General features: G+C 44.4%; 1 protein-coding gene across 3 annotated transcripts in view; it reads right to left on the bottom strand.

Moving 5' to 3' along the window:
- Positions 1–11338, bottom strand: part of Ptpn2 (protein tyrosine phosphatase non-receptor type 2) — a 60775-nt gene extending 49437 nt beyond the window's left edge. The window contains exon 1 of one of the 3 annotated variants that reach the window (XR_007594590.1): positions 10927–11338. Coding sequence is in view for 2 of the 3 variants with exons in the window: in XM_050157908.1 (XP_050013865.1) it covers positions 10927–10995 (69 nt within the window). In the remaining variant the exon portion in view is untranslated. The remainder of the gene's footprint in view (positions 1–10926) is intronic. The other 2 variants (XM_050157908.1, XM_050157907.1) reach the window with 2 other exon arrangements.
- Positions 11339–21138: the final 9800 nt, after the last annotated feature.

The following is a 21138-nucleotide window of genomic DNA, read 5'->3' as shown; positions in this document are numbered from 1 at the left end:
GGGCTGGAGAGATGGCTCAGTGGTTAAGAGCATTGCCTGCTCTTCCAAAGGTCCTGAGTTCAATTCCCAGCAACCACATGATGGCTCACAACCATCTATAAGAGGTCTGACGCCCTCTTCTGGCCTTCAGGCATACAGACAGAATATTGTATACAAAATAAATAAATAAATATTTAAAAAAAAAAAAAGAAACCCTGAGTTTGATCCTTAGAACCAATTATAGGAGAGAAATACTCCCAAAAGTTTTAGGTGACCTCTACATACACATGGCATGAACAGACTATACTTATACACATAACAAAAAAACCTTACTGTGTCAAATGATAATTTTTTTTCTACATTGTATCAACTTAAATGGGCTAACATTTCTTGCAAAGTTTTTGTTTGGTTGGTTTCCCCCCACCCCCACCCCATCCCCAAGACAGGGTTTCTCTGTAGCTTTGGAACTCATCCTGGAACTCACTCTGTAGAACTCACAGAGATCCACCAACCTCTGAATCCCCAGTGCTGGGATTAAAGGCATACCTGGTTGGTTTGTTTTTAGAAAGGTTATTGCTTTATAACCCTGACTGGTCTCAAATTCACAGCAAACCTCTTGACCTCAAACCTCTAAATTCTGGGATTACATGTGCACATAACCACACCTAGTTTACAAGTGTTTTGTTTGTTGAAGTAACCAATGCTTACTTTTAAAATTCAAAATATTCTGAGCACAGTGGTATATATGCTTGCGATTACAGCACTTTGGGGAAGGCAGAAGGATTACAAGTTCAAAGTCAGTCTCAGTTATACAGTTAGAAGTCAGTATGAGCTACGATGAGACCCTGTTCCAAAAAAACTGAAGGTGTGATGGTTCAAACCTGTAATCACAACACTCAAGCGGACCATGCTACTAAGTGGTCAGAGGATGTTTCTTTCATTTTTTTGAGACAGGATTTTATTGAATAGCCCTGCCTGGCCTGAAACTGAGAGATCTAGTGTCCCCTACTTCCTGAGGGTTTAAAGACATGCATCACTATGCCTAGCATTACTCTGAGTTTTTATTTGTGATTTTATTGAAGAGGGGGAAAAGGTTTTCATCTTTAATAAAGTAATATACATCCTTTTTTTCTATTTTCGAGACAGGGTTTCTCTGTAGTTTTTGGAGCCTGTCCTGGAACTTGCTCTTATAGACCAGGCTGGCCTCGAACTCACAGAGATCCGCCTGCCTTCCTCTCCCGAGTGCTGGGATTAAAGGCGTGTGCCACCACTGCACGGCCAGAAGCTAGGATTATCAGCAAAAATAAAAGCTAACAGTAACACATCACACTATAACATAAGGATAACCTCAGTGGTAACTTTATAGATGAGCACATAAAATCAAGGGGCTTATCCTATAGGAGTTTATTCCTAACTCCCCAGTCGATGTATGATGCTGAATAGTAATCAGTTCTGCAATTTAAGTCCTTTTCCATCTTACTGCACTTATAGTAACACCATGGCTCTGACTCGTTCGGTTTCAATACAGCAGAAAAACCAGCAAATATCTTTATCTTTCCAATTCCTCAGACATAAGATTTTGCCTTAGCATGGATTTTATCAACGGCAGCATTTTGTTTTTCTCTTTCTTTCTGTAAATCAAGAACTTTCACCTTGTCCATCCTGGTGGCCTGGGCCTGCAAACCCAACTACTTGGAGGCTAAAGCACGTTGAAGGACAATAACCTACCCATCTTTAAAAAATGTGTGTGGGGAGGGGCGGGTAACTGTGGTTATGGTTCAGTGGTAGAACATCTACCTAGAATGTTTGAAGCCATGGGCTTAATTACTAGAACCCCCAAAAGAAACAAAAACACACAAATCCAACAACTTTCACCAGATATGATAACCCAGGTCTGTAATACTGGTTCAAGGGTATCCTGAGCCAAATAGTTCCAAAGCAGTAAGAGCTATAGTTTGAAAATGTGTCACAAAACAAAAAACAAGTCAGCTGGGCATGGTGGTGAATTACTTTAATCCCAGTACCGAGGAGGCCGAGGAGGCAGGCAAATCTCTGGAGTTCCTGAGTTTGAGGGCAGCTTGATCTAACACAGTCAAGGCTACAGAGAAACTATCTCAAAAACAAACAAACAAAAAGTCAAAAAATAAGTCAGGAATGGTTGTGCATGACTTTAATCCTTGCACTAGGAAGGGAGAAGATGATCTCTTTGGAGACCAACCGGGCTTATATTGTGTGTTCTAGGCCACCAAAGGCTACATAGCGAGACCTTGTACCCAAAAAACCAACCAACCCAAGAAACTCTTCTGACTACTAAATCATAGGGTTTTGTTTGTTTGTTTTAAAACAGGGTGATGCTAAATGACAGGGGCTGACCTAAAACCTAGCTACCTTGCTCAGATTGCCTTCTAAAATCCTCTTCCCTCAAGGGCCACAACTACTTCCAAAAGTGATGTTCTAAAAGTAACTGTTTATAGGGAATAAAAAGAATAAGAGGCAGCCAGGTGGTGGTGGTGCACACCTTTAATCCCAGCACTGAGTTCAAGGCCAACATGATCCACAGAGTGAGTTCCAGAACTACACAGAGAAATTCTGTCTCGAAGAAAAGAGACTGAAGAGGCCAGACCTTCAACCAAAACTATTCAATTTAGTCTTCCCTGCAAAATTATAGTAAAATATGAAGTAAAAGTTGTCATATTCAAAGTTCAGCTAAAAGCTGAGCATCTGGTTTTTGCTGAAGAAAAAATCCTTTCTTTTCCTGGCTCCTTCAGCATCACCAAGATAAAAAGCAGAAGTCATAAAAATCACTATCACAAATATTACCTATTATAATAAAGGAGAATACTCACTTAAACAGCAGTTACAAACATTTGTGAACTGCCATGTGAATGCTGAGAACAAAGCCAGATCCCCTGCAAGAACAAGTGCCTTAACCGTTGAGCCATTTTTCCAATCCTGATGGGTTGCTCATATATATCCAGCATGGGGTGGTAGGCTAGAAAGCTTCCCAAAGGAAGTGCAACTTCAGACGCGAGTAGGAGGTGTTAAGCAATAGGGGAAAGAAAGAGGGAGCAGTTGTGCAAAGGAAATTACATTCTAAAGGCCTCAAGGGGAAGGTGAATACACAACACACATTTCCAAGAACAGAACACGGGGGGGGGGGGGGGGGGGGGGAGGGGAGGGGGGGGGGGGGGGGGGGGGGGGTAAGAAAAATGCCATGGGAAGTAAGGGCACAGAGGCACAGCCAGTGGCAGTGTGTGAGACAGAAGGGCTGAATTTTACATTGTGGGCCTGGGAAACCAGTCATTAAAGAGATGAAGAAGAGAAATAACTTTGTTTCCTTTTAGCCACCTCTCCTCACTTCTTCCCTTTAAGTTGTTTCTCAAACATCTACACTTATCTGCACTTTTCCCAACTTTCTGTTCCCAACTAGGCACAACTGTACTGCACTAAAATTGCCTTTAAATATCTGATCTTCAGCCAGGCTGAGGTGGCCCACGCCTTTAATCCCAGTATTTGGGAGGCAGAGGCAGGCGGATCTCCAAAGCTACAGAGAAACCCTGTCTTGAAAAACCAAAAAAATAAAAAATAAAAATTTGATCTTCAGTAGCTCAATTCAATGAGCCCTTGATTGTACTTGCTCCACATGTAGCAAGCAGGTGGCCCTGTGGACTTCAACTCTCCATATTCTTAGTTCTTACTCTCCAGTCTTCACTGTAAGCTTCCTTTCACTACCTACTTTTTTTTTTTTTTTCCAGTTTTTCGAGACAGGGTTTCTCTGTGGCTTTAGAGCCTGTCCTGGAACTAGCTCTTCTAGACCAGGCTGGCCTCGAACTCACAGAGATCTGCCTGCCTCTGCCTGGGATTAAAGGCGTGCGCCACCACCGCCCGGCTCACTACCTACTTTTAAAGACACTGCTGGCAGTCAAGATAACATCCTTGGCCCTCAGCATTTCCAAAACATTTACATGCTACTGGCTAAAATGTGTTGTTTTGTTGAGACAGGGTCTCACTATGTTCACTATGTAGACTGGCCTGCCTCTGCCTCCCAGGTGCTAGGATTAAAGGCATGTGCCACTATGCCTGATTATCTGGAAATTCTTGATGAATAGACCTAGAGGTCTCAAACCCTAAAAAGCAACTATGTTTCTAAGTTCTAACTGAATTTACAGATAGATGAATTCTCTTCTGCAGGTCAGGGTATTTCAGTATCTTTTTTTTTTAATATTTATTGATTTACTTATTATGTATACAACATTCTGTTTGTGTGTATGCCTGCAGGCCAGAAGAGGGCACCAGACCTTATTACAGATGGTTGTGAGCCACCATGTGGTTGCTGGGAATTGAACTCAGGACCTTTGGAAGAGCAGGCAATGCTCTTAACCACTGAGCCATCTCTCCAGCCCCCGTATTTCAGTATCTTAAAAGTAACATCTACTTTAACTTTGTGGATTCAGTGGAGGAGACACATACATGCCAAAGCCTGGGCACAGAGGTGAGAGGACTTTTAGGAGCCAGTTCTTGCCTTAGCCTTGAAGCAAGGTCCCTGTGCTGTGTACTCCAGGCTAGCTAGCCTAAGAGCTTCCAGCTGATTCTCCTGTCTCTGCTATCTTGCCTTTCAAGTGTTACGATATAACTTTTCCCCCCCCACAGGATTCTAGGGAATGAATTCAAGTTGTCAGGCTTCTATGGCAAGCACTTCTACTTGCAGAGCCATCTCCCCAGACCTACTTTGTTGGGTGAGACTGTTCATTTCCTGGCCACCTAGACTCCCAAAATAATCACACAGAAACTATATTATTTGCAATACTGTTTGGCCAATAGCTTAAGCTTATTTCTGGTAACTCTTATAACTTAAATTAATCTATGCATGTAGCTGTGGCTTACCGGCAAGGTTCCGGTGGGTTCCAGCAGAATCTGTCTCCAGCAGGCGGCTACATGGCTTCCCTCTGACTCTGCCTACTGTCTCTATATATCTCTCAACCTGGCTTTACTCTGTTAAGCCACTGACTGAAAACAGCTTCTTTATTAACCAATGGCAATAAGACATATTCACAGCATACCTCACCTTCCACATCACTACTTAGCTTTTCAACTGTGTTTTCCCTCTATTTCTCTTGCCACTGCCTATGTTCAGCTTGGCAGACTTCTCAGTTCTGTCTACACTTAGCACTATCCAACCAACAAGATCTTACTAAAAGTAAAAATAATACTTCTAGTTTAAATTTCCTTGGCAAGTCTCTAGTAGTCTTTGAAATCCTGATCTACAAGAAGGAGCCTTCTAGGCTGGTCTTATTCTCCCACACTTCAATTTCAGAGCAAACTCAGCCCTAGACTACACTGTTCGGACCTCTCCCTCAGTAGTTAATGCTTGTGCACACTTATTTCCCTGAAACACTCTTTTTCTTCCAATCCCTTGATAATTTTTCAGTGGACCAACTTGCCCTTCAGGACTGTTAGGCCCTCCCTTCTCAAGGAACTTCACTATTCGGGTTGGAGAGGTGGCTCAGTTGAAAGCACAGGCTGCTTTTCCAGAAAACTGTGGGTTGATTCCCAGAACCAACATGATGATGCGCCATCTGTAACTACAGTTCCAGGGATCTGATGCTCTCTTCTGGCCTGCTAACACATTAGGCACAAACATGGTGCACAGAAATACATGCAAACACAAAACCCATACACACACACACACAAAATTCATTCCAGGTATACCACTTTTTGAGAATTATAGTTCCAAGAATACTCATTCACACAGCATCCTGTGCTTAATACTAGCTTTGTACTAAGCACTTTATTTATTTATTTTATTTATTTTGGTTTTTCAAGACAGGGTTTCTCTGTGGCTTTAGAGCCTGTCCTGGAACTAGCTCTTGTAGACCAGGCTGGTCTCGAACTCACAGAGAACCTATGGCTTCATGCATGCCAAGCAAGCACTCTACCAACTGAGCTACACCACTTGCTTTCACACACAAAACATTTATTTATTGTTGTGTGTGTATGCCACATCACATGTGTTGGCAGAGGAGCATGTGAAATCAGTTCTCTCCTTTCACCTGTACAAGGGTTCCAAAAATAGAGCTTGGATTGCCAAGCTTTGGCTAGCACCTGTACCTGCTGAGCCTTTTACCAGGCCTCTCCCTTTCATGCTTTTATCTGCTAGATCACTTACTACTTCTCACTAGGGTAGACTCTAATGAGCTCTCTCTCTTTCCTTCCTTCCTTTCTTTTGGTTTTCCAAGACAGCCCTGGCTGTCCTGGAACTTACTCCACAGACCAGGTCTGCCTGCCTCTGCCTCCTGAGTGCTTGATTAAAGGAATGTGCCACCAGTGCCCAGCTTAATGTTGTCTTTAAACAGTTATCTTCAGTGTCAATATTAGCACCTAGCACTTAACAGGTTTGAGAGAACAAATGACCTTCAGATTATGAGACTGACACATAACCTCCTAAGCCAAGAAGACAAGAGAGCAAAATATGAGCGTCCAAAGAGATCCTCAAGACTCACGGAATCAGTCTCGGCAGCAGAGATTTCATCTGCAGCCTTCTCTGTGGAATGGTGAAAGAGATGCTCTAGGATCCTAAGAAAGCATGAAGTTCAAATTCTTCCTGACTTGCTTTTACTGTAACACCAGTTGGCATCACGCTGTAATGCTCTTGGGTTTGGGAAATAAAGTGCTAGCACAGAACTACTGTTCTGCTTAAAGATCTTGGTGACTGGTCTGTGGAAGGGTTCCTTAACTCCTTTCAATGGAATATGAAAGTTTCAGTGAATACCAGTACATGCATTTTTGGGTTTTTTTTGACATTTATGGGGGCCATGCACACATGTGAAAATCAAGGAACCACTTGCATAGGTCAGTTATCTTCTTCCATCATGTGGGCACCAAGGACCAAACTTAGATAGTCAGTCAGGCTTGGCAGGAAACACGGGCTTTGAATCATCTTGCCATTGCCAGGGCTACACTTTTTTCTTTTTAAAGATTTTATCTTTATTTTTAATTTTACGTATATGTGTCTGTGCACAGGTTTGCACTCCCCATAGAGGCCATAAGATGCCAGATCCTCTAGTACTGGAGTTATAGGCAGTTCTGAGCTCTCTCTGCTGCCCACAAACCTTATTTAGCGAGGCTGGCTCACAAGTGAGTTCCAGAGGTCTGCATGTCTCCCCTACCCCAGCACTCAGATCAGAGAGATATACAGCTGGCTTTTAATGTCAACAGGTGCTCATGTTTTCATGGAAAACATTTTACTAAATGAGACATCTCCCCTATCTTCCATGTCTTTTTTTTTTTTTTTTTTTTTTTTTTTTTTTTTGGTTTTTCGAGACAGGGTTTCTCTGTGGCTTTGGAGCCTGTCCTGGCACTAGCTCTGTAGACCAGGCTGGTCTTCCATGTCTTTAAATTACATTTTAACTTTGCTATTGTGGGTGCACATAAAAAGGCACTTGGATGGAGGTCAGATCAGAGGGCTGAACACAAGTTGCCTTCAGCGTGGCAACAGAGGAGTCAACCCACAAGACCACCTTCTCAGCAAGACTTTTATTTTCTGATGGAGTCTCAATTACCCCAGGCAGGCTGGTGCAGAACTCCAGATCTTTTCTGGCTCTACTTCCCAAGTGCTAGGATTAAAGAATGTGTCACTATGACTGGCTTTTACTTCTTTAATTTTTTGTACACAAGATCTTATTCCACAGTTCTGGATGTCCTGGAACTCACTCTGTAGACCAGGCTGGCCTCAAACTCAGAGATCTGTCTGCTTCTGCTGGAATTAAAGTCATGGGCCACCAACCTCCAGCTAAAGGCTAGTCTAAAACTCACAACAACACCCCTGCTTCAGCCTCCCAATTGTTAGGTTACAGGCTGAGCTGCCACATTCAGCATAAGTGCTTTTTTGCTATTAAGAGCAATGACAACTTTCACTGACTTCTCAAGGACATTAATGCTATATATGCATTATACCAAGTATGGTGGCTCATACCTGTAATCCTAGCATTTAGAAGACTGAGGCAGGACTGTCACAAATCAGATCTAGTAGGGCTACATAGTGAATTTCAGGCCAGTTTGTGATATTAAGCAAGACCTTGTCTCAAAAAATAAGTTAGACTAAATTAAGTGGTAGTATTAGCACTTTTAAAAAAAATTATTACGCTAGTTCCAGGACAGGAACCAAAAAAAAGCTATGGAGAAACCCTGTCTCAAAACCCCCCCCCCAAAAAAAATTATTATTACGGGGCTGGAGAGATGGCTTGGCGGTTAAGAGCACTGACTGCTCTTCTAGAGGATCCAGGTTCAATTCCCAGCACCCATATGGCAGCTCACTGTCTGTAACTCCAGGATCAAGCACCCTCACACACTTATATAGGCTAAAACACCAGTAAAATAAATATTTTTAAAAAATTATTACTACTATTTTCACACACATGCCTAATTTTATGTGCATAGGCATTTTGCCCGAATGGGCACCATGTGCATACCTGGTGTCCCTGGAGGCCAGAAGAGGGCTTTGGAGCCCCAGGAACAGGAGCTAGATACAATTCTGAGCTGCTTGTGGGTGCTAGGAATCAATCAAGCCCCTCTGGAAGAGCAACAAGGCCTCTTAACTACTTACTCATTTCTCCAGCACCCTTTCCATTAGTTTTTTTAATACTTGGTCTTACTATGTAGTCCTGACTGGCCTGAACTATGTAGGCCAGGCTGGCTTAAAACTTAAAGATCTGGCAGGGCGGTGGTGGTGGGGCACGCCTTTAATCCCGGCACTTGGGAGGCAGAGGCAGGCGGATCTCTGTGAGTTCGAGACCAGCCTGGTCTACAAGAGCTAGTTCCAGGACAGGCTCCAAAACCACAGAGAAACCCTGTCTCGAAAAAACAAAAAAATAAAAAATAAAAAAATTAAAAAAAATTAAAAAAAAAAAAACTTAAAGATCTGAGCCAGACGTGGTGGGGCGTGACTTTTAGTTCCAGCACCCAGGAAGCAGAGGCAGGATGATCCGAGTTCAAAGCCGGCCAAGGCTACTTAGGCAGTCTTAAAAAGAAATGAACAAAAACAAAACCTCAGAGACTGCCTGCCCTTGTCCTTGAATTTGGAAACTGCAGGCTAGGCCACCCAGAAATCTTTTCTTTCTTAATTCTGTACTGCTTCTATTTGCATTTTTGAGGCACAGTCTCTGTTAAAACTAAAGTAACCATACAAGAGAGACCTAGAGGTGCACACATACACACACACACACACAGATAGCGGTAGAGAGAGAGAGACTCAACTAGAAATTGCATTTAAGATTTTCTACAATTTCATTCACCCCAGCACTCTGACAATGGAAGTACCAATGTAGGGAGTTCAAGGCAGGTCTGGGCTACAATGACACCCTGTCACAAAACAAAATATAGCATAACACAGATTCTCTAATTGGAGGAGCCCTTACTAACATTCCTTAGAAGCTAGTGCCTGGGCTCAGAGGGGGAAAGGTGTTTGTTGCCAAGCCTGATGACCCAAGTTCTACTTACAGGATAATCTAATTCTGAAAGTTGTCCTCTGAGCTCTACACAAATGCCAAGGAACATGCCTCCCCCCACCACCACGTAATAATAATGATAATAAAACTAGTGCCTTATTCTAATGTATGCTGAATCAGGGGGTTTAATATATTACTTGCTAAACTGTTTAAGAAAAAACGTTCTAGCCAGGTGTGGTAGTTAATTCCAGCACTCAGGAAGACAGGAGTATTTGTGAATTCAAGGTCAGGCTGACCTATACGAAACTAGTTCCAGGCCAGCTAGACTTGCAGACCAAGAACCTGTCTCACAGAGGGGTAGGGGAAAAAAATAAGTCCTAAAAAAACAACCGAAGAATATTTCACTGTCATCTAGTGAAATGTAATAGGATGGGAAAAAACAGAATCGTCCAGAGGTAATAGAAAGCTTTGTAGCTTCTATTTGTACTGTAGGAATTAGCCAAACATAAGAAGCACTTAATAATTCACAGATCACTAAATTCGATCTTGGGGCAATATGTTAATGATTAGCAATGGATCGTTTGTAAGGGGAGAAAAGTTTTGCCTGGATTGAAAAGGGAAGCCACTAGCTGTAAAAAGGTTCGTAGTACAAACGACTTTAGTATGAGCTAAATAGGTAGGTTATTCTCTGACGACGGAGAACAGCGGCGGCCTATGGACATGTGGCCTCTTTGGGGCTGAAAGAGTACCACCACCACGGCGCACTCGTTTGGGAAACGCGCCCAAAAGCAAAGCTCACATAAAGATCTCTGGTGCACTCCAACAAATCTATAAAGTATGCAGAAGCAAAGGAAATTTTCAAAAGGACACTCCTTTAATCACTGATAATACAACCAAAGCCTCTGTTCCGGAAAGCTCTAGCAGACGATGACCCACTCTCCCGGAGAAAGCAGCCGTGCAAAGAGTGACGATCCCCGATCCCTCGGGAGCTCTCGCAGCCGCTTCAGCTCCGACTCCGCTAATCGTCACAGGCCCCCGGGATACAGCAAGTCACCGACACCCCGCTTCGCCTTCGCTGGCCCCGACCAGACGGCTGTCTAGCCCGTTCCGCGGCGCCTGCTCCCAGCGCCCTCCGCCACCGATCACGGCCGAACAGAACACCGTCGGCAAGGAAGCCGGAGGCTATCTCACCCCGCTCCCGGATTCCCTCCACCCTCCACCCAGCGCACCACACGCCGGGTCCCGGCCGTGCAGCCAGCAGGCGCCGCTGTGGCGCCGCCTTCAGCCCCAACAGCCTAGAGCCTCAACAACCTACAGCCTCCTCGATTCTGCCCGTCTAAAGCCTCGCCAAAAGGGGGTGAGGGCTTTCCGCGCAGGCGCGCCCCTGACGCGGCCCGCGCTCGCCACTTCCGCCCGAACGGGAGGCGGGGGAGGCGACACGAAGCCGGCAGGCGCGAGCTCGGATCCTCGGAAGACCCAGCCGCCGCGCGGGCCCGAGACTCACCAAGTATAACGGCTGCCAGCGACACTGAGCATCCAGTTCCTCGAACTCCCGCTCGATGGTGGCCGACATGGCGTCGGGAGAACGCGAGCAAGAGCGGAACCTCCAGAGCGGAGAGGCTCGGGCCCCGCTCTATCCGGGGAGAGCGCTGGCGCTGTGGCGCATGCGCGCTCCGCGCCCCGCCCCGCCCCCCCACGTTGAGCCGAGCCGGCCTTGGGGAAAGTACCTGGAGCGTCGGACGTCAGCGCGCCGCCTGGGCGCCGCGTGGGTCTGACGTCTTGGAGGCGGGGCGGGCGCGAGGGGGCGTGGTCCGAAGAGTGCCCAGGTGGGAGGGGCGGGGCCGGGCGCCACCCTGGAGCAACACCGCAGGGTCTGGCCCTGGGTTGAGAAAAGTCGCCGTCCCAGTTCTTTCTCCTTAGTCTTCAAGTTTCTTTCTTTTTGCGTGTGTGTGTGTGTGTGTGTGTGTGTGTGTGTGTGTGTGTGTGTGTTTTCGAGACAGGCTTTCTCAGTACCTTTGGAGCCTGTCCTGGAACTAGCACTTGTAGATAAGGCTGGCCTCGAACTCAGAGATCTGCCTGCTTCTGCCTTCTGAGTGCTGGGATTAAAGACGTGTGCCACCACTGCCCGGCAAGTTTTTTAATGCACTATCTGAGTTCTATTTAAATACCATCTACGTTAGTCTAGTGGCCTGTGTTCAATTTTGTGACATATCGGTCCCAACAAGTTTTGTGGCAAATAAAGATCTATAGGAAAAGAGGAGGAAGGCATTTGGGAGATTATCTTGTGTGGACTAAGACTCACAGCTCCAAAGTTAGTGTTGTCTGTTTAAAGCACATGTAAGTCCACTTCTATGAAACAAGAACCTGGCTCCGGAAATCCTTTTGCCTCAGATTTAGGATAATTCAATGTTGGTGAATTCGTGTACTTAAGAATCTTACATTGGTGGCGCAGGCCTTTAATCCCAGCACTCGGGAGGCAGAGGCAGGCGGGTCTCTGTGAGTTCAAGGCCAGCCTGGTCTACAAGAGCTAGTTCCAGCACAGGCCCCAAAACTACAGAGAAACCCTATCTCGGAAAAAAAAAAAAAAAAGAATCTTACCTTCTGATAATTTTCTGGGCCTTTTGGCCAAGATCAAGTGAAGAACTGGGAAGTGGTAGAGAAGCATGAAGTGTGTTGTACAAATGGAAGTTTAGATTTTTTTTTCTACAATTAACTCAGCTCTGGAATTAGGAATTCAGTGAAGCCCCGTATTCACCCCCCCCAAGACTGGGGACAAAGAACAAAACCCCTAAACACAGCAATTCCATTTCTCAGAGTCTAGCGGGTTTTGCTCAGTAGCCTCACGTGGCTAGTGGCTGCCTTGTGGTCGAAAGCACAAGGAGGACGTTTGTGTCGTCAAAGGACATTCTTTGGGTTTGGATGTTTGGGGTTGGGTTGTTTGGGTTTTGTATGGGGGGATTTTTTTTTTTTTTTGGTTGGTTTGTTTGCTTTTGAAATGGTCACAAAAACCAGCCTAACCTCCAACCTGGAATCCTACTGCTTCCATCCCCTAAATGCTGGGTGTACAAGCATCTGCCACCACACCCTTCAAAGAATTTCTTTGGGCTAGAACTACCTAATAGTATTGCAGGATAGAACAGAAAGGGCAACTAAGCCTGGTAAGGTGGAACGGGCCTACCACGGTCTTGCTAGATTGGCAGGATGATAGCATGTTCAAGGGCAGCCTAAGAAACAGTGAGACCTTGTCTTAAGTGGGGGGACAAAGTCAAGAAACAAAGTCAAAGGCAAACTAGCCAAGAAAAGATCTGGGAAGTGATCTCTCCTGATAGTAAAATCTGTTAATATGTACTTTCTGGGTTGCTTTTTATTATTTGTTTGCTTGTTTTCGCACTCACACGTGGTAAGCAAGCATTCAATCACTTTGTTACCGGCAGGGTTTTTTGTTTTGTTTTGTTTTGTACAGCAGATTGAACCCAGGACCTCGCATACACTAGGAAAGCACTTTAACACTTAACCATAGCTCCAGCTTTTTACATTTTTTTTTTTCCAATTTAGGCTGGAGAGAAGACTCATTGGTTCAAAGCACTGGCTACTCTTTCAGAAGACTGGTGTTCGATTCCCAACACCCACATGGCTGCTCACAACCTTCTGTAATTACAGTTCCCCGAGATCTGATGCCCTCTCCTGGTCTCCATGGGCACCAGACACACACTTGGTGGTGCCTATACATGCTTGCAAAATATTCATACACATAAAACTGAAGGTTTTTTCTTTTCTTAGATTTTAATTTTGAGACAGAATTTCACTAAGTTCAGCAGGCCAGTCTTGAACTTGTTCTGAAACTGAAGCCAGTACCTGTAATCCTCCTCCAAGTCGTTGGGATTACAGACCCGGCTTGAGGCCCGTGTTTTGTTTTGGTAGGATCTTACACTGTAGTCCAGTACGGTCCTAAACATGACTCCTCTGCTTCCCAAGTACTAGAATCATAGTCATGTTTAACATATTCTTAATAACACTCTCATATTACCGACGAATAAACAAGCTGATTAGTCTAAATGAAGCACAGACGGACATCCAGTGAGCACACATATTTCACAATGGCTGATAGCTGGGAAAACGATGTGTCATCACAGCGGTGCAGGGCTCAAAGAAGCAAAATGTATGTTTCCATTTACATAAGGTCAAGATCAGAGCAGTAATGCTGGAGCATCAGGGATAGTGTTGAGGTAGTGGTCATTCTGGAATCAAGAATATTTAAATCTTTAAGTACAGTATGGTACATAATATACCCATATTTTGTGCTTGTATTTGTATCTTTGGAGCCTGTCCTGGAACTTGTGTAGACCAGGCTGGCCTCGAACTCAGAGATCCACTTACCTCTGCCTCCCAAGTGCTGGAATAAAAGCGTGTGCTACCACTGCTCAGCTCAGGACTTTTTTTAACTTGATGCTAACCTCAATAAAATTTCGAAGTTAAAATAGATGTGGCTGTTTCTCTTAGAAATAGTAGTCATGGGGCTGGAGAGATGGCTCAGTGGTTAAGAACATTGCCTGCTCTTCCAAAGGTCCTGAGTTCAATTCCCAGCAACCACATGGTGGCTCACAACCATCTGTAATGAGGTCTGGTATCCTCTTCTGGCCTGCAGGCATACACACAGACAGAATATTGAATACATAATAAATATTTAAAAGAAAAGAAAAAAACAGAAATAAAAAAGAATTCAANTAATGTGCCAGGCTTGGTCTCACATGCCTGTAACCCCAGCATCAGGGGAAGTAAAGGCACAGGATCACGAGTTCAAGGCTATCTTCTGCAAGTAGACAACCTGGCTGAGACACTGTCTCAAAATGAAAACCAAGACAAAAGTTGCAAACAAAAATAAACTTGGCCATCTTTCCAGCAGATGGAGACCTTTACCAGGAAGGAGGGGCCCATCTGGCACACTCGCATTGCGTTTTTTGTTTTGTTTTTTTTTTTTTTTTGGTTTTTCGAGACAGGGTTTCTCTGTGGTTTTGGAGCCTGTCCTGGAACTAGCTCTTGTAGACCAGGCTGGTCTCGAACTCACAGAGATCCGCCTGCCTCTGCCTCCCGAGTGCTGGGATTAAAGGCTTGCGCCACCACCGCCTGGCTGGGTTTAAAGTCTTAGGCTACTTTGCCTGACACAAGGTTTCTTCTTTTGAAAAGCCCTTTCTAAGGATATTGTGGGCCCTTTGTTTGCTGATACCTTTTAACTTTTGTCAAGAGAAAGCGGTGGTGAGGCACTGCTAGTATAAAATAGGTTTGGGGGGGAGGCTCTTCTGTGCTCGCTCAGTAGTTTCTGTACCAGGAGGGGGCTGCAGTAGCCAGTAGTCCCCAGCACCTAACCCCACCGCAGCACCCTATTTATTCCTTAGGAGGTTTTGCGGCAGGATGTCTTCAGTGAGACATTTTCCCATGAACAGTTTCCATCTTTAAAAAATGATTGGCGACAAGCTCTAGAGGGGGAATGGTGACCTTTTTCTAATGCTCCTTCCTAGAACCTGTGAATGTGGCCTTCCATGGGGGGAAAATGGTTTTTCGCAGATGTAATTAAAGTAAGTGGTTTAAGATGAGGTCATACTGGATTATCAGAGGAGCATTAAATCCAAGAACAAGTGTCCTCCCAGGCACAGAGAGAGAGAGAGAGAGAGAGAGAGAGAGAGAGAGAGAGAGAGAGAGAGAGAGAGAGAGGAGAAGGAAAGGAAAGGGGGAGGAAGAAGGGGAGAATTAAGAGAAAAGGAGGCCATGTAATGGTTGAGGCAAATAAATAGGCTTCAGAGCCACAAGAACACCTGGAGTCCCAGCAGGTGGAGGAAACAAGGGCAGAGTCCCTGCTAAGCCCATCAGAGGAGGACACCCTGCACATCCCTGGCCGCAGATTTCCAGTTTCAACATTGGTGAGAGAATAAACTGCTGAAGGGTTTTACTCAGTTTGGTTTGGTTTTTTAAACAAAGTTTCACATAGCCTGGGCTGACTTTGGATACCAGAGCTACACATATGAGCCATCATTCTAGCTGAACTGCTGTTTCCTTAGACCGCAAAGAGCTTGATTTGTGCTGAGAGCAAGCTGCAGAGTTTTCCCCAAGTTCCTTCCCCCCAGTGTAGTACCATGCAACTAGAGTTCCAGACATTTGTGAACTGCCTGCCATGTGGGTGTTGGGAATTGAACTCCAGTGCTCTTAACTGCTGAGCCATCTCTCCAGACCCAAGTCTGTCGATTGCATTGGGTGGGTCACTCAGTCTAGGGGTTGTAACCCACCCTGCAATCAGTTACTCCAGGAGTCACGGAGGGGTACTATCTGGAAGAGAAACGGGCTAGGAAACAAGGAGAAGGCCATGCTAAGTTTGTCACAGCCTCCGTTTATTAGGGACGGGTTACAGTTTATATAGGGTAAGGAATTGGGGGGGGGGCACAGGGGCCTGGACTCTTGTCAAGTGGTCCAGGTCACATAGGCCAGGAGGTTACGTTTGGTCAGGTAGGCCAAGAAGTCACGAGTTTGCCACACCTAGTTCCCTGGATAGCTGGAATGTGAGGCAGGTTCCGCTAACAGATAACTGCTAATTGGGTGTGGGGCAGGTTTTGTCAATAGAACGATTCTTATAATTATGGATGTGGGGTTCTCTGCAGACTCCCCAGGGTGATGGTTCCTGTAATGATTTTTAGGAGGGAAATGGCTTTTCACACAAGTCCTTTAAACTTTTTACTAGTAAATCTTCACCATTACAACCCACTACACTTAGTTATCCTTTGCACTAGTTTTCTTCAGTTTAGATTATTGTGTGGTTGGGACTAAGGTTGTAGTTTAGTGATAGATAATTTGCCTAGCATGTTCAGGATGCTATATTCCATCCGCAACACCACAAAGAAACAAAAAAAAATACTGAATAGTTTCTCTGTTCTAATTAGACACATACTGACATTCTGAACAACAATAATAATAATACGACTCATGCAACTCGAAATTTAACATCAAGTCACAAGTCAAGGTGTGATGGCTTATGCCATCAGAATACTCAGAAAACTGAGGTAGAAGGATTTGTCAAGAGTCTGGGACCAGCCTGGAGTATATAGTAAGTTCTAGGTCATCCTGGGCTACAGAGTGAGACACTGTCCCAAAAATAAATAAATAAACTGTAAAATGAGAGATTTTACTTTATTTATTGTGAGATAGGGTCTCAGGTAGTCCAGGTTGAGTCCAGAACTTGCTATGTAGTCAAGTGTAGGCAGAGACTCCTTATTTGTTTCCTGGCTGCCCTGGCCTATAAGCTCAGGCTTCTTATTAACTAACTCTTACATTTTTAAATTAACCCATTTCTATTCATCTGTGTATCACCACAAGGCTGTGGCTTACCAGGCAAGGTTCCAGCATCTGTCTCCTTTGGGAGCTACATGGTGTCTCTCTGACTCCACTTACTCTATGTATCTCTTCCAGTCTGGCTATATTCTGACTTCCTATAGGCTGAAGCAGCTTCTTTATAATCCAATGGTAATAAAACATATTCATAGCATATAGAGGGTAATCCCACACTGGCCAAGACTGAACTTGAACTTCTAATTCTCTTGCTTCCACCTCCCAAGTCCTATAATTATAGAGGTGCACCATGGAAGATCAGGCATTTGGTGTCATCCTCCGCTCCATAGCAAGTTTAGAGATACCCTGGGCCTCATGAGACCCTGTCTCAGATAACTAAAAGAAAAAGTAAAGAGGATCAACAATTTCTGCTGAGTCAAAATGGCATTAACAAAAGCACATTGAGGCAGTCCTGGCAAGAGAGTGGAGCAGAACAAGGGCAGAAAAGAAAGTTCTCTTTGGCTCTGGAAAGTCTGAAAATGGAGGAAGGCTTTATCAAGCCATCAGCTCTACACACAAAGCAGAGTCTTCTGGCAAAGAGAGAATGGATGAAAGAGAAAGGGGTCAGGTGTGAGCAACTGGAACCAGCTCTGAGAGTCAAGTGTGTTTCAGACAAGTAGCGGGGGCCCTCGCTCTTTGCTTTGGAAATGCCAGCTAAACACCCTATGGCCTTTGGCGGTCCACCCACATGATCATTTTACTCTCTATAAGAGATTGCTGTGCAATTCTACCTGAAGAACCTGTCTCGTCTTGGCCAAAGTCACTCTTCTCCCAAAGCGCTCTGAATCTGGTCTGTCCAGGCACTGACAACGTGACAAGGTCAAAAAGACCATCTCCCTAACAGTGAACCGAGACACACCAGGAAGATTTAGCAATGTTTGCTCAGAAGACCTCATTCATGAGATTACCTGCTGGTGAGGGATTTCCAGGAGGTGCCCTGGTTCTTTCCTCCTCTGATGGATGGTAGGCTAGTGTTACCTGGAAAACCTTAAATTTCCACACAGAGGTGTGATCACCTGGCTGTGGGGTGACTACACCAACCGACTGGTCTAGATGTAGACCTGAAAGCACAATACTTTGTAGTAGCATATGCTTTTTGGAGCTGTTACTGAGAACTTTCTGGCTTAGCAGCTGAAACAGGAAGGGAGGGGCCAATAGAAAGACAGTAGGTCCTGATCATGAAGGGCAACTCTTGTCTCACTCTAGTTCCAGGGAAGTGTCCCATTGTTTTCCATGCTGACTTCCTCCTCTGAGATCAGAACATACTTTGAAGGAAAAAGTCCTGCTTTGTTATGTCTTTATCTCAGGATTTAATGTTCACAGGTTGATGACAAAGCCATGTACCCAAGGCTCTCCAGAGCTCATGCAGCTGTGGGCCAAGCCAAGAGCCATTCTGAACATGAACATCCCCAGAACGGTGTTTTTACAAAGACCTGAAATACAGTTAGAAAGAAGAGCATGAAAGCAGATTGCCCTCTGCTGTAAACTCCCGTCTTAGCTTTTCGCTGATGTCTCGGAGGGCTCTGACTTGGCTGGCTCCAAGTGTATCTGGTTGCTTTGGTACCCTGCCTAGCAACTGACTGAAACGCTTTTCTATAGCTTAGGATTTGAGAAAGAAAAGACCCTTTCCTAGGAAGACATGCATATCCTCAAATTTTGCTTGTACTTTTAGGGTGTCCATAAGCCCTTCCCCTTAGAGACCCGTGTGTCTTCTGTAAGGTTATGGGATGCTCACTAACCCTTGTCTCTGGTTCCATGTTCTTTGAAAGACCAAAGTTTACCAAAGTAGCTTCCCCCTTCAGACAACTTAAGTGTTGCCGAGTAAGAAAGGCATGGGTAGATTATGTTACTTCTTGGACCAGTTGTTACTCCAGCAATTGCCCACAACCCTTTCCACCTCCAGGCTTCCAAATAAAACTTTCTGGTTTCTCTGTTCACCAGCTCTTTTCTTAAAACCTAGATTAGGACGGGCAGTGGTGGTGGTACATGCCTTTAATTCCACCACTCAAGAAGCAGAGGCCAGTTCATTTCTGTGAGTTAAAGGCCAGATAGTATGATCTACAAAGTGAGTCCCAGGACAGCCAGGGCTACACAGATTTTGGAAGAGACCGACCCCTGTATTAATTTGGGGTCAAGGATATGTCTGTGCTTTTTTCACAGGAAGAAAATAAAGCTGGATGAGATGGATACATATACAACAGAGGACGCCAGTCCTGAAGACATTGCAACCGCTGATGACTCCGTAGGAGAAGCGGAAAGAGATTCCTGAACCTGTGATCCTGCTTTCCTCAAACCACCATGCTGCAGGCCTCGAAAAGAGGTACTTGATCCGCAGGACCAAGCTTAGGATGCGCAGCTGGCCTGCTGCCACCATTCTGTGCAGCACAACGCGAGGACATTCAGGACCCACACTGCCACTGAGGCCACTGCTGCTGCCATCTTGACAACAGCTTGCTGCAGTCTGACAAGGGAAAATATATTGTGCTGATGACTGGTGATTTCCAGCCTCTTGATGGACTTGCTATGCCGATGTCCAGACCCAGTGAGTCCTGTTTACCTTGGAGCCGGATCAGAAACACATACTGAACATTTGGCTGTTTTACTCTTTGGGACACAGATAGTCTAGAAATATTGAACCTGAGAACAGAGACCTAAACTTTCCCCTCAGGGGAAAAAGGACTCATTACAAGGAGTAACTGATAGAACAAGAACAAGAACAAGAAGAACAGAAAGAACAAGAAGAACAAGACGAACAGAAAAAAAACAGGAAAAACAAGAAGAACAGGCAGAACAGGAAAAACAAGAAGAACAGGAAAAACAAGAAGAACAGGAAAAACAGGAAAAACAAGAAAAACAGGAAGAACAGGAAAAACAGGAAAAACAGGGAGAACAAGAAAACCAGGAAGAACAAGAAAACCAGGAAGAACAGGAAAAACAGGAAGAACAGGAAGAAGAAGAAGAAGAAGAAGAAGAAGAAGAAGAAGAAGAAGAAGAAGAAGAAGAAGAAGAAGAAGAAGAAAACGACGACTGACTAAGGCATTTTCTAAGAGTAAGGCATAAAAGAATCAGATACAAACCAAGAATGAATAAAAACAAACAAAACAACACTGCAGCACTGATTATCAGTAGGTTAAAAAAAAAAACACCAAAATCCTAATGGCCCTTTAAGCAGTAAGGAAAACTAAATGTGTATAGGGTGGGAGTGGGATAGTCTGGTAGCAGACATTTTATTGAAAGCACATGAAGTACATGTTTTAAAATTCTCATGAAAAAATGAGTAGGTACATGGAATTCATACCTAACCAAACCAAATCATGTAGAAGGGTCAAATTAATATACTTTATAAAATGTCACAACACAGAAACCATTAATTAGGAGTTAAGTGTTTCATAACAAGATTCTACCTCCAACACAAAAGGGGAAAAAGACAAAAGTTCCGAGAGCAATCATAGTAAATGTGACTAGATTAGCAAACCATACCAAATATAGTACGCCAGGCACTGTATTAAGCACTAGGAAATAAGCACAAGAAACTGTAATCAAGCTCAATGGCAGAGGCCTGAATCCCAGCCACTGTGGAGGCTCAGGTCAGAGAACTGTTAGGTTCAAGGCCAGCCTGGATGACTAACTGAGACTCTTTAACAAGTAAAGAGAGAGTTGGGGACTTAGAGTCCAGTGGTATAGCACTTGCCTAGCATGCATGAGGCCTCAGTATCACAAAATGGGGCGGGGGCAGGATGAGAAAGAAGAGGAAGATAAATGGAAGAAAGGAAAAAAACTGAAGAAAAGAAAAAAAATCATGTATTAACAGATCAACCAGTGAATCAACAAATATCTGCCTGTGAATGAACTAGACACTGGAAAATGATTAAGATTAAAGCAAACAAGGCCACTGTCCTCAAAGACTATGTGCTTGCAGTATCTTACTGATGGTACATAACCAAAGGATGGAGATGTGTAAGACAAGTCATGAGAAATGGAGAGACAGTGGTGAGGATGGGAAAGGAGTAGCAAGAAATCCGGTCCATGCATGACTCAAGGGAGATTGTGTGCTGACTCGTTTTAAAACAGCTTAGAGGAAAGTTCTGATAATGGTCTGTTAAAGATGGGATTCTGTTCAGGGATGTGTTTGTGAGGCCAGTGTAACATGGGAGAGAGTGGCCTATAGAAAGGTATAGAGGACACCAGGAAGCCTTCCTGAGAAAAGAGATCAAGAAGGAAGCAGACACAGGTGAGCTCTAAGACACGAGGTGTTAGAACATTAACATGTAGTATGCTACTGACATAAACAGAAATTGTTACAAAGCAAAACTGATGGAAAAACAAAACTATCCATTTTTATTAG

Source organism: Alexandromys fortis, unplaced genomic scaffold, assembly GCF_014885135.2.
Source record: "Alexandromys fortis isolate MF-2015 unplaced genomic scaffold, M_Fortis_MF-2015_v1.1 scaffold_94, whole genome shotgun sequence".
Classification (NCBI taxonomy): Eukaryota; Metazoa; Chordata; class Mammalia; order Rodentia; family Cricetidae; genus Alexandromys; species Alexandromys fortis.
The sequence above is the reverse complement of the archived record's forward strand: the minus strand, read 5'-3'. Positions and strand labels throughout refer to the sequence as shown.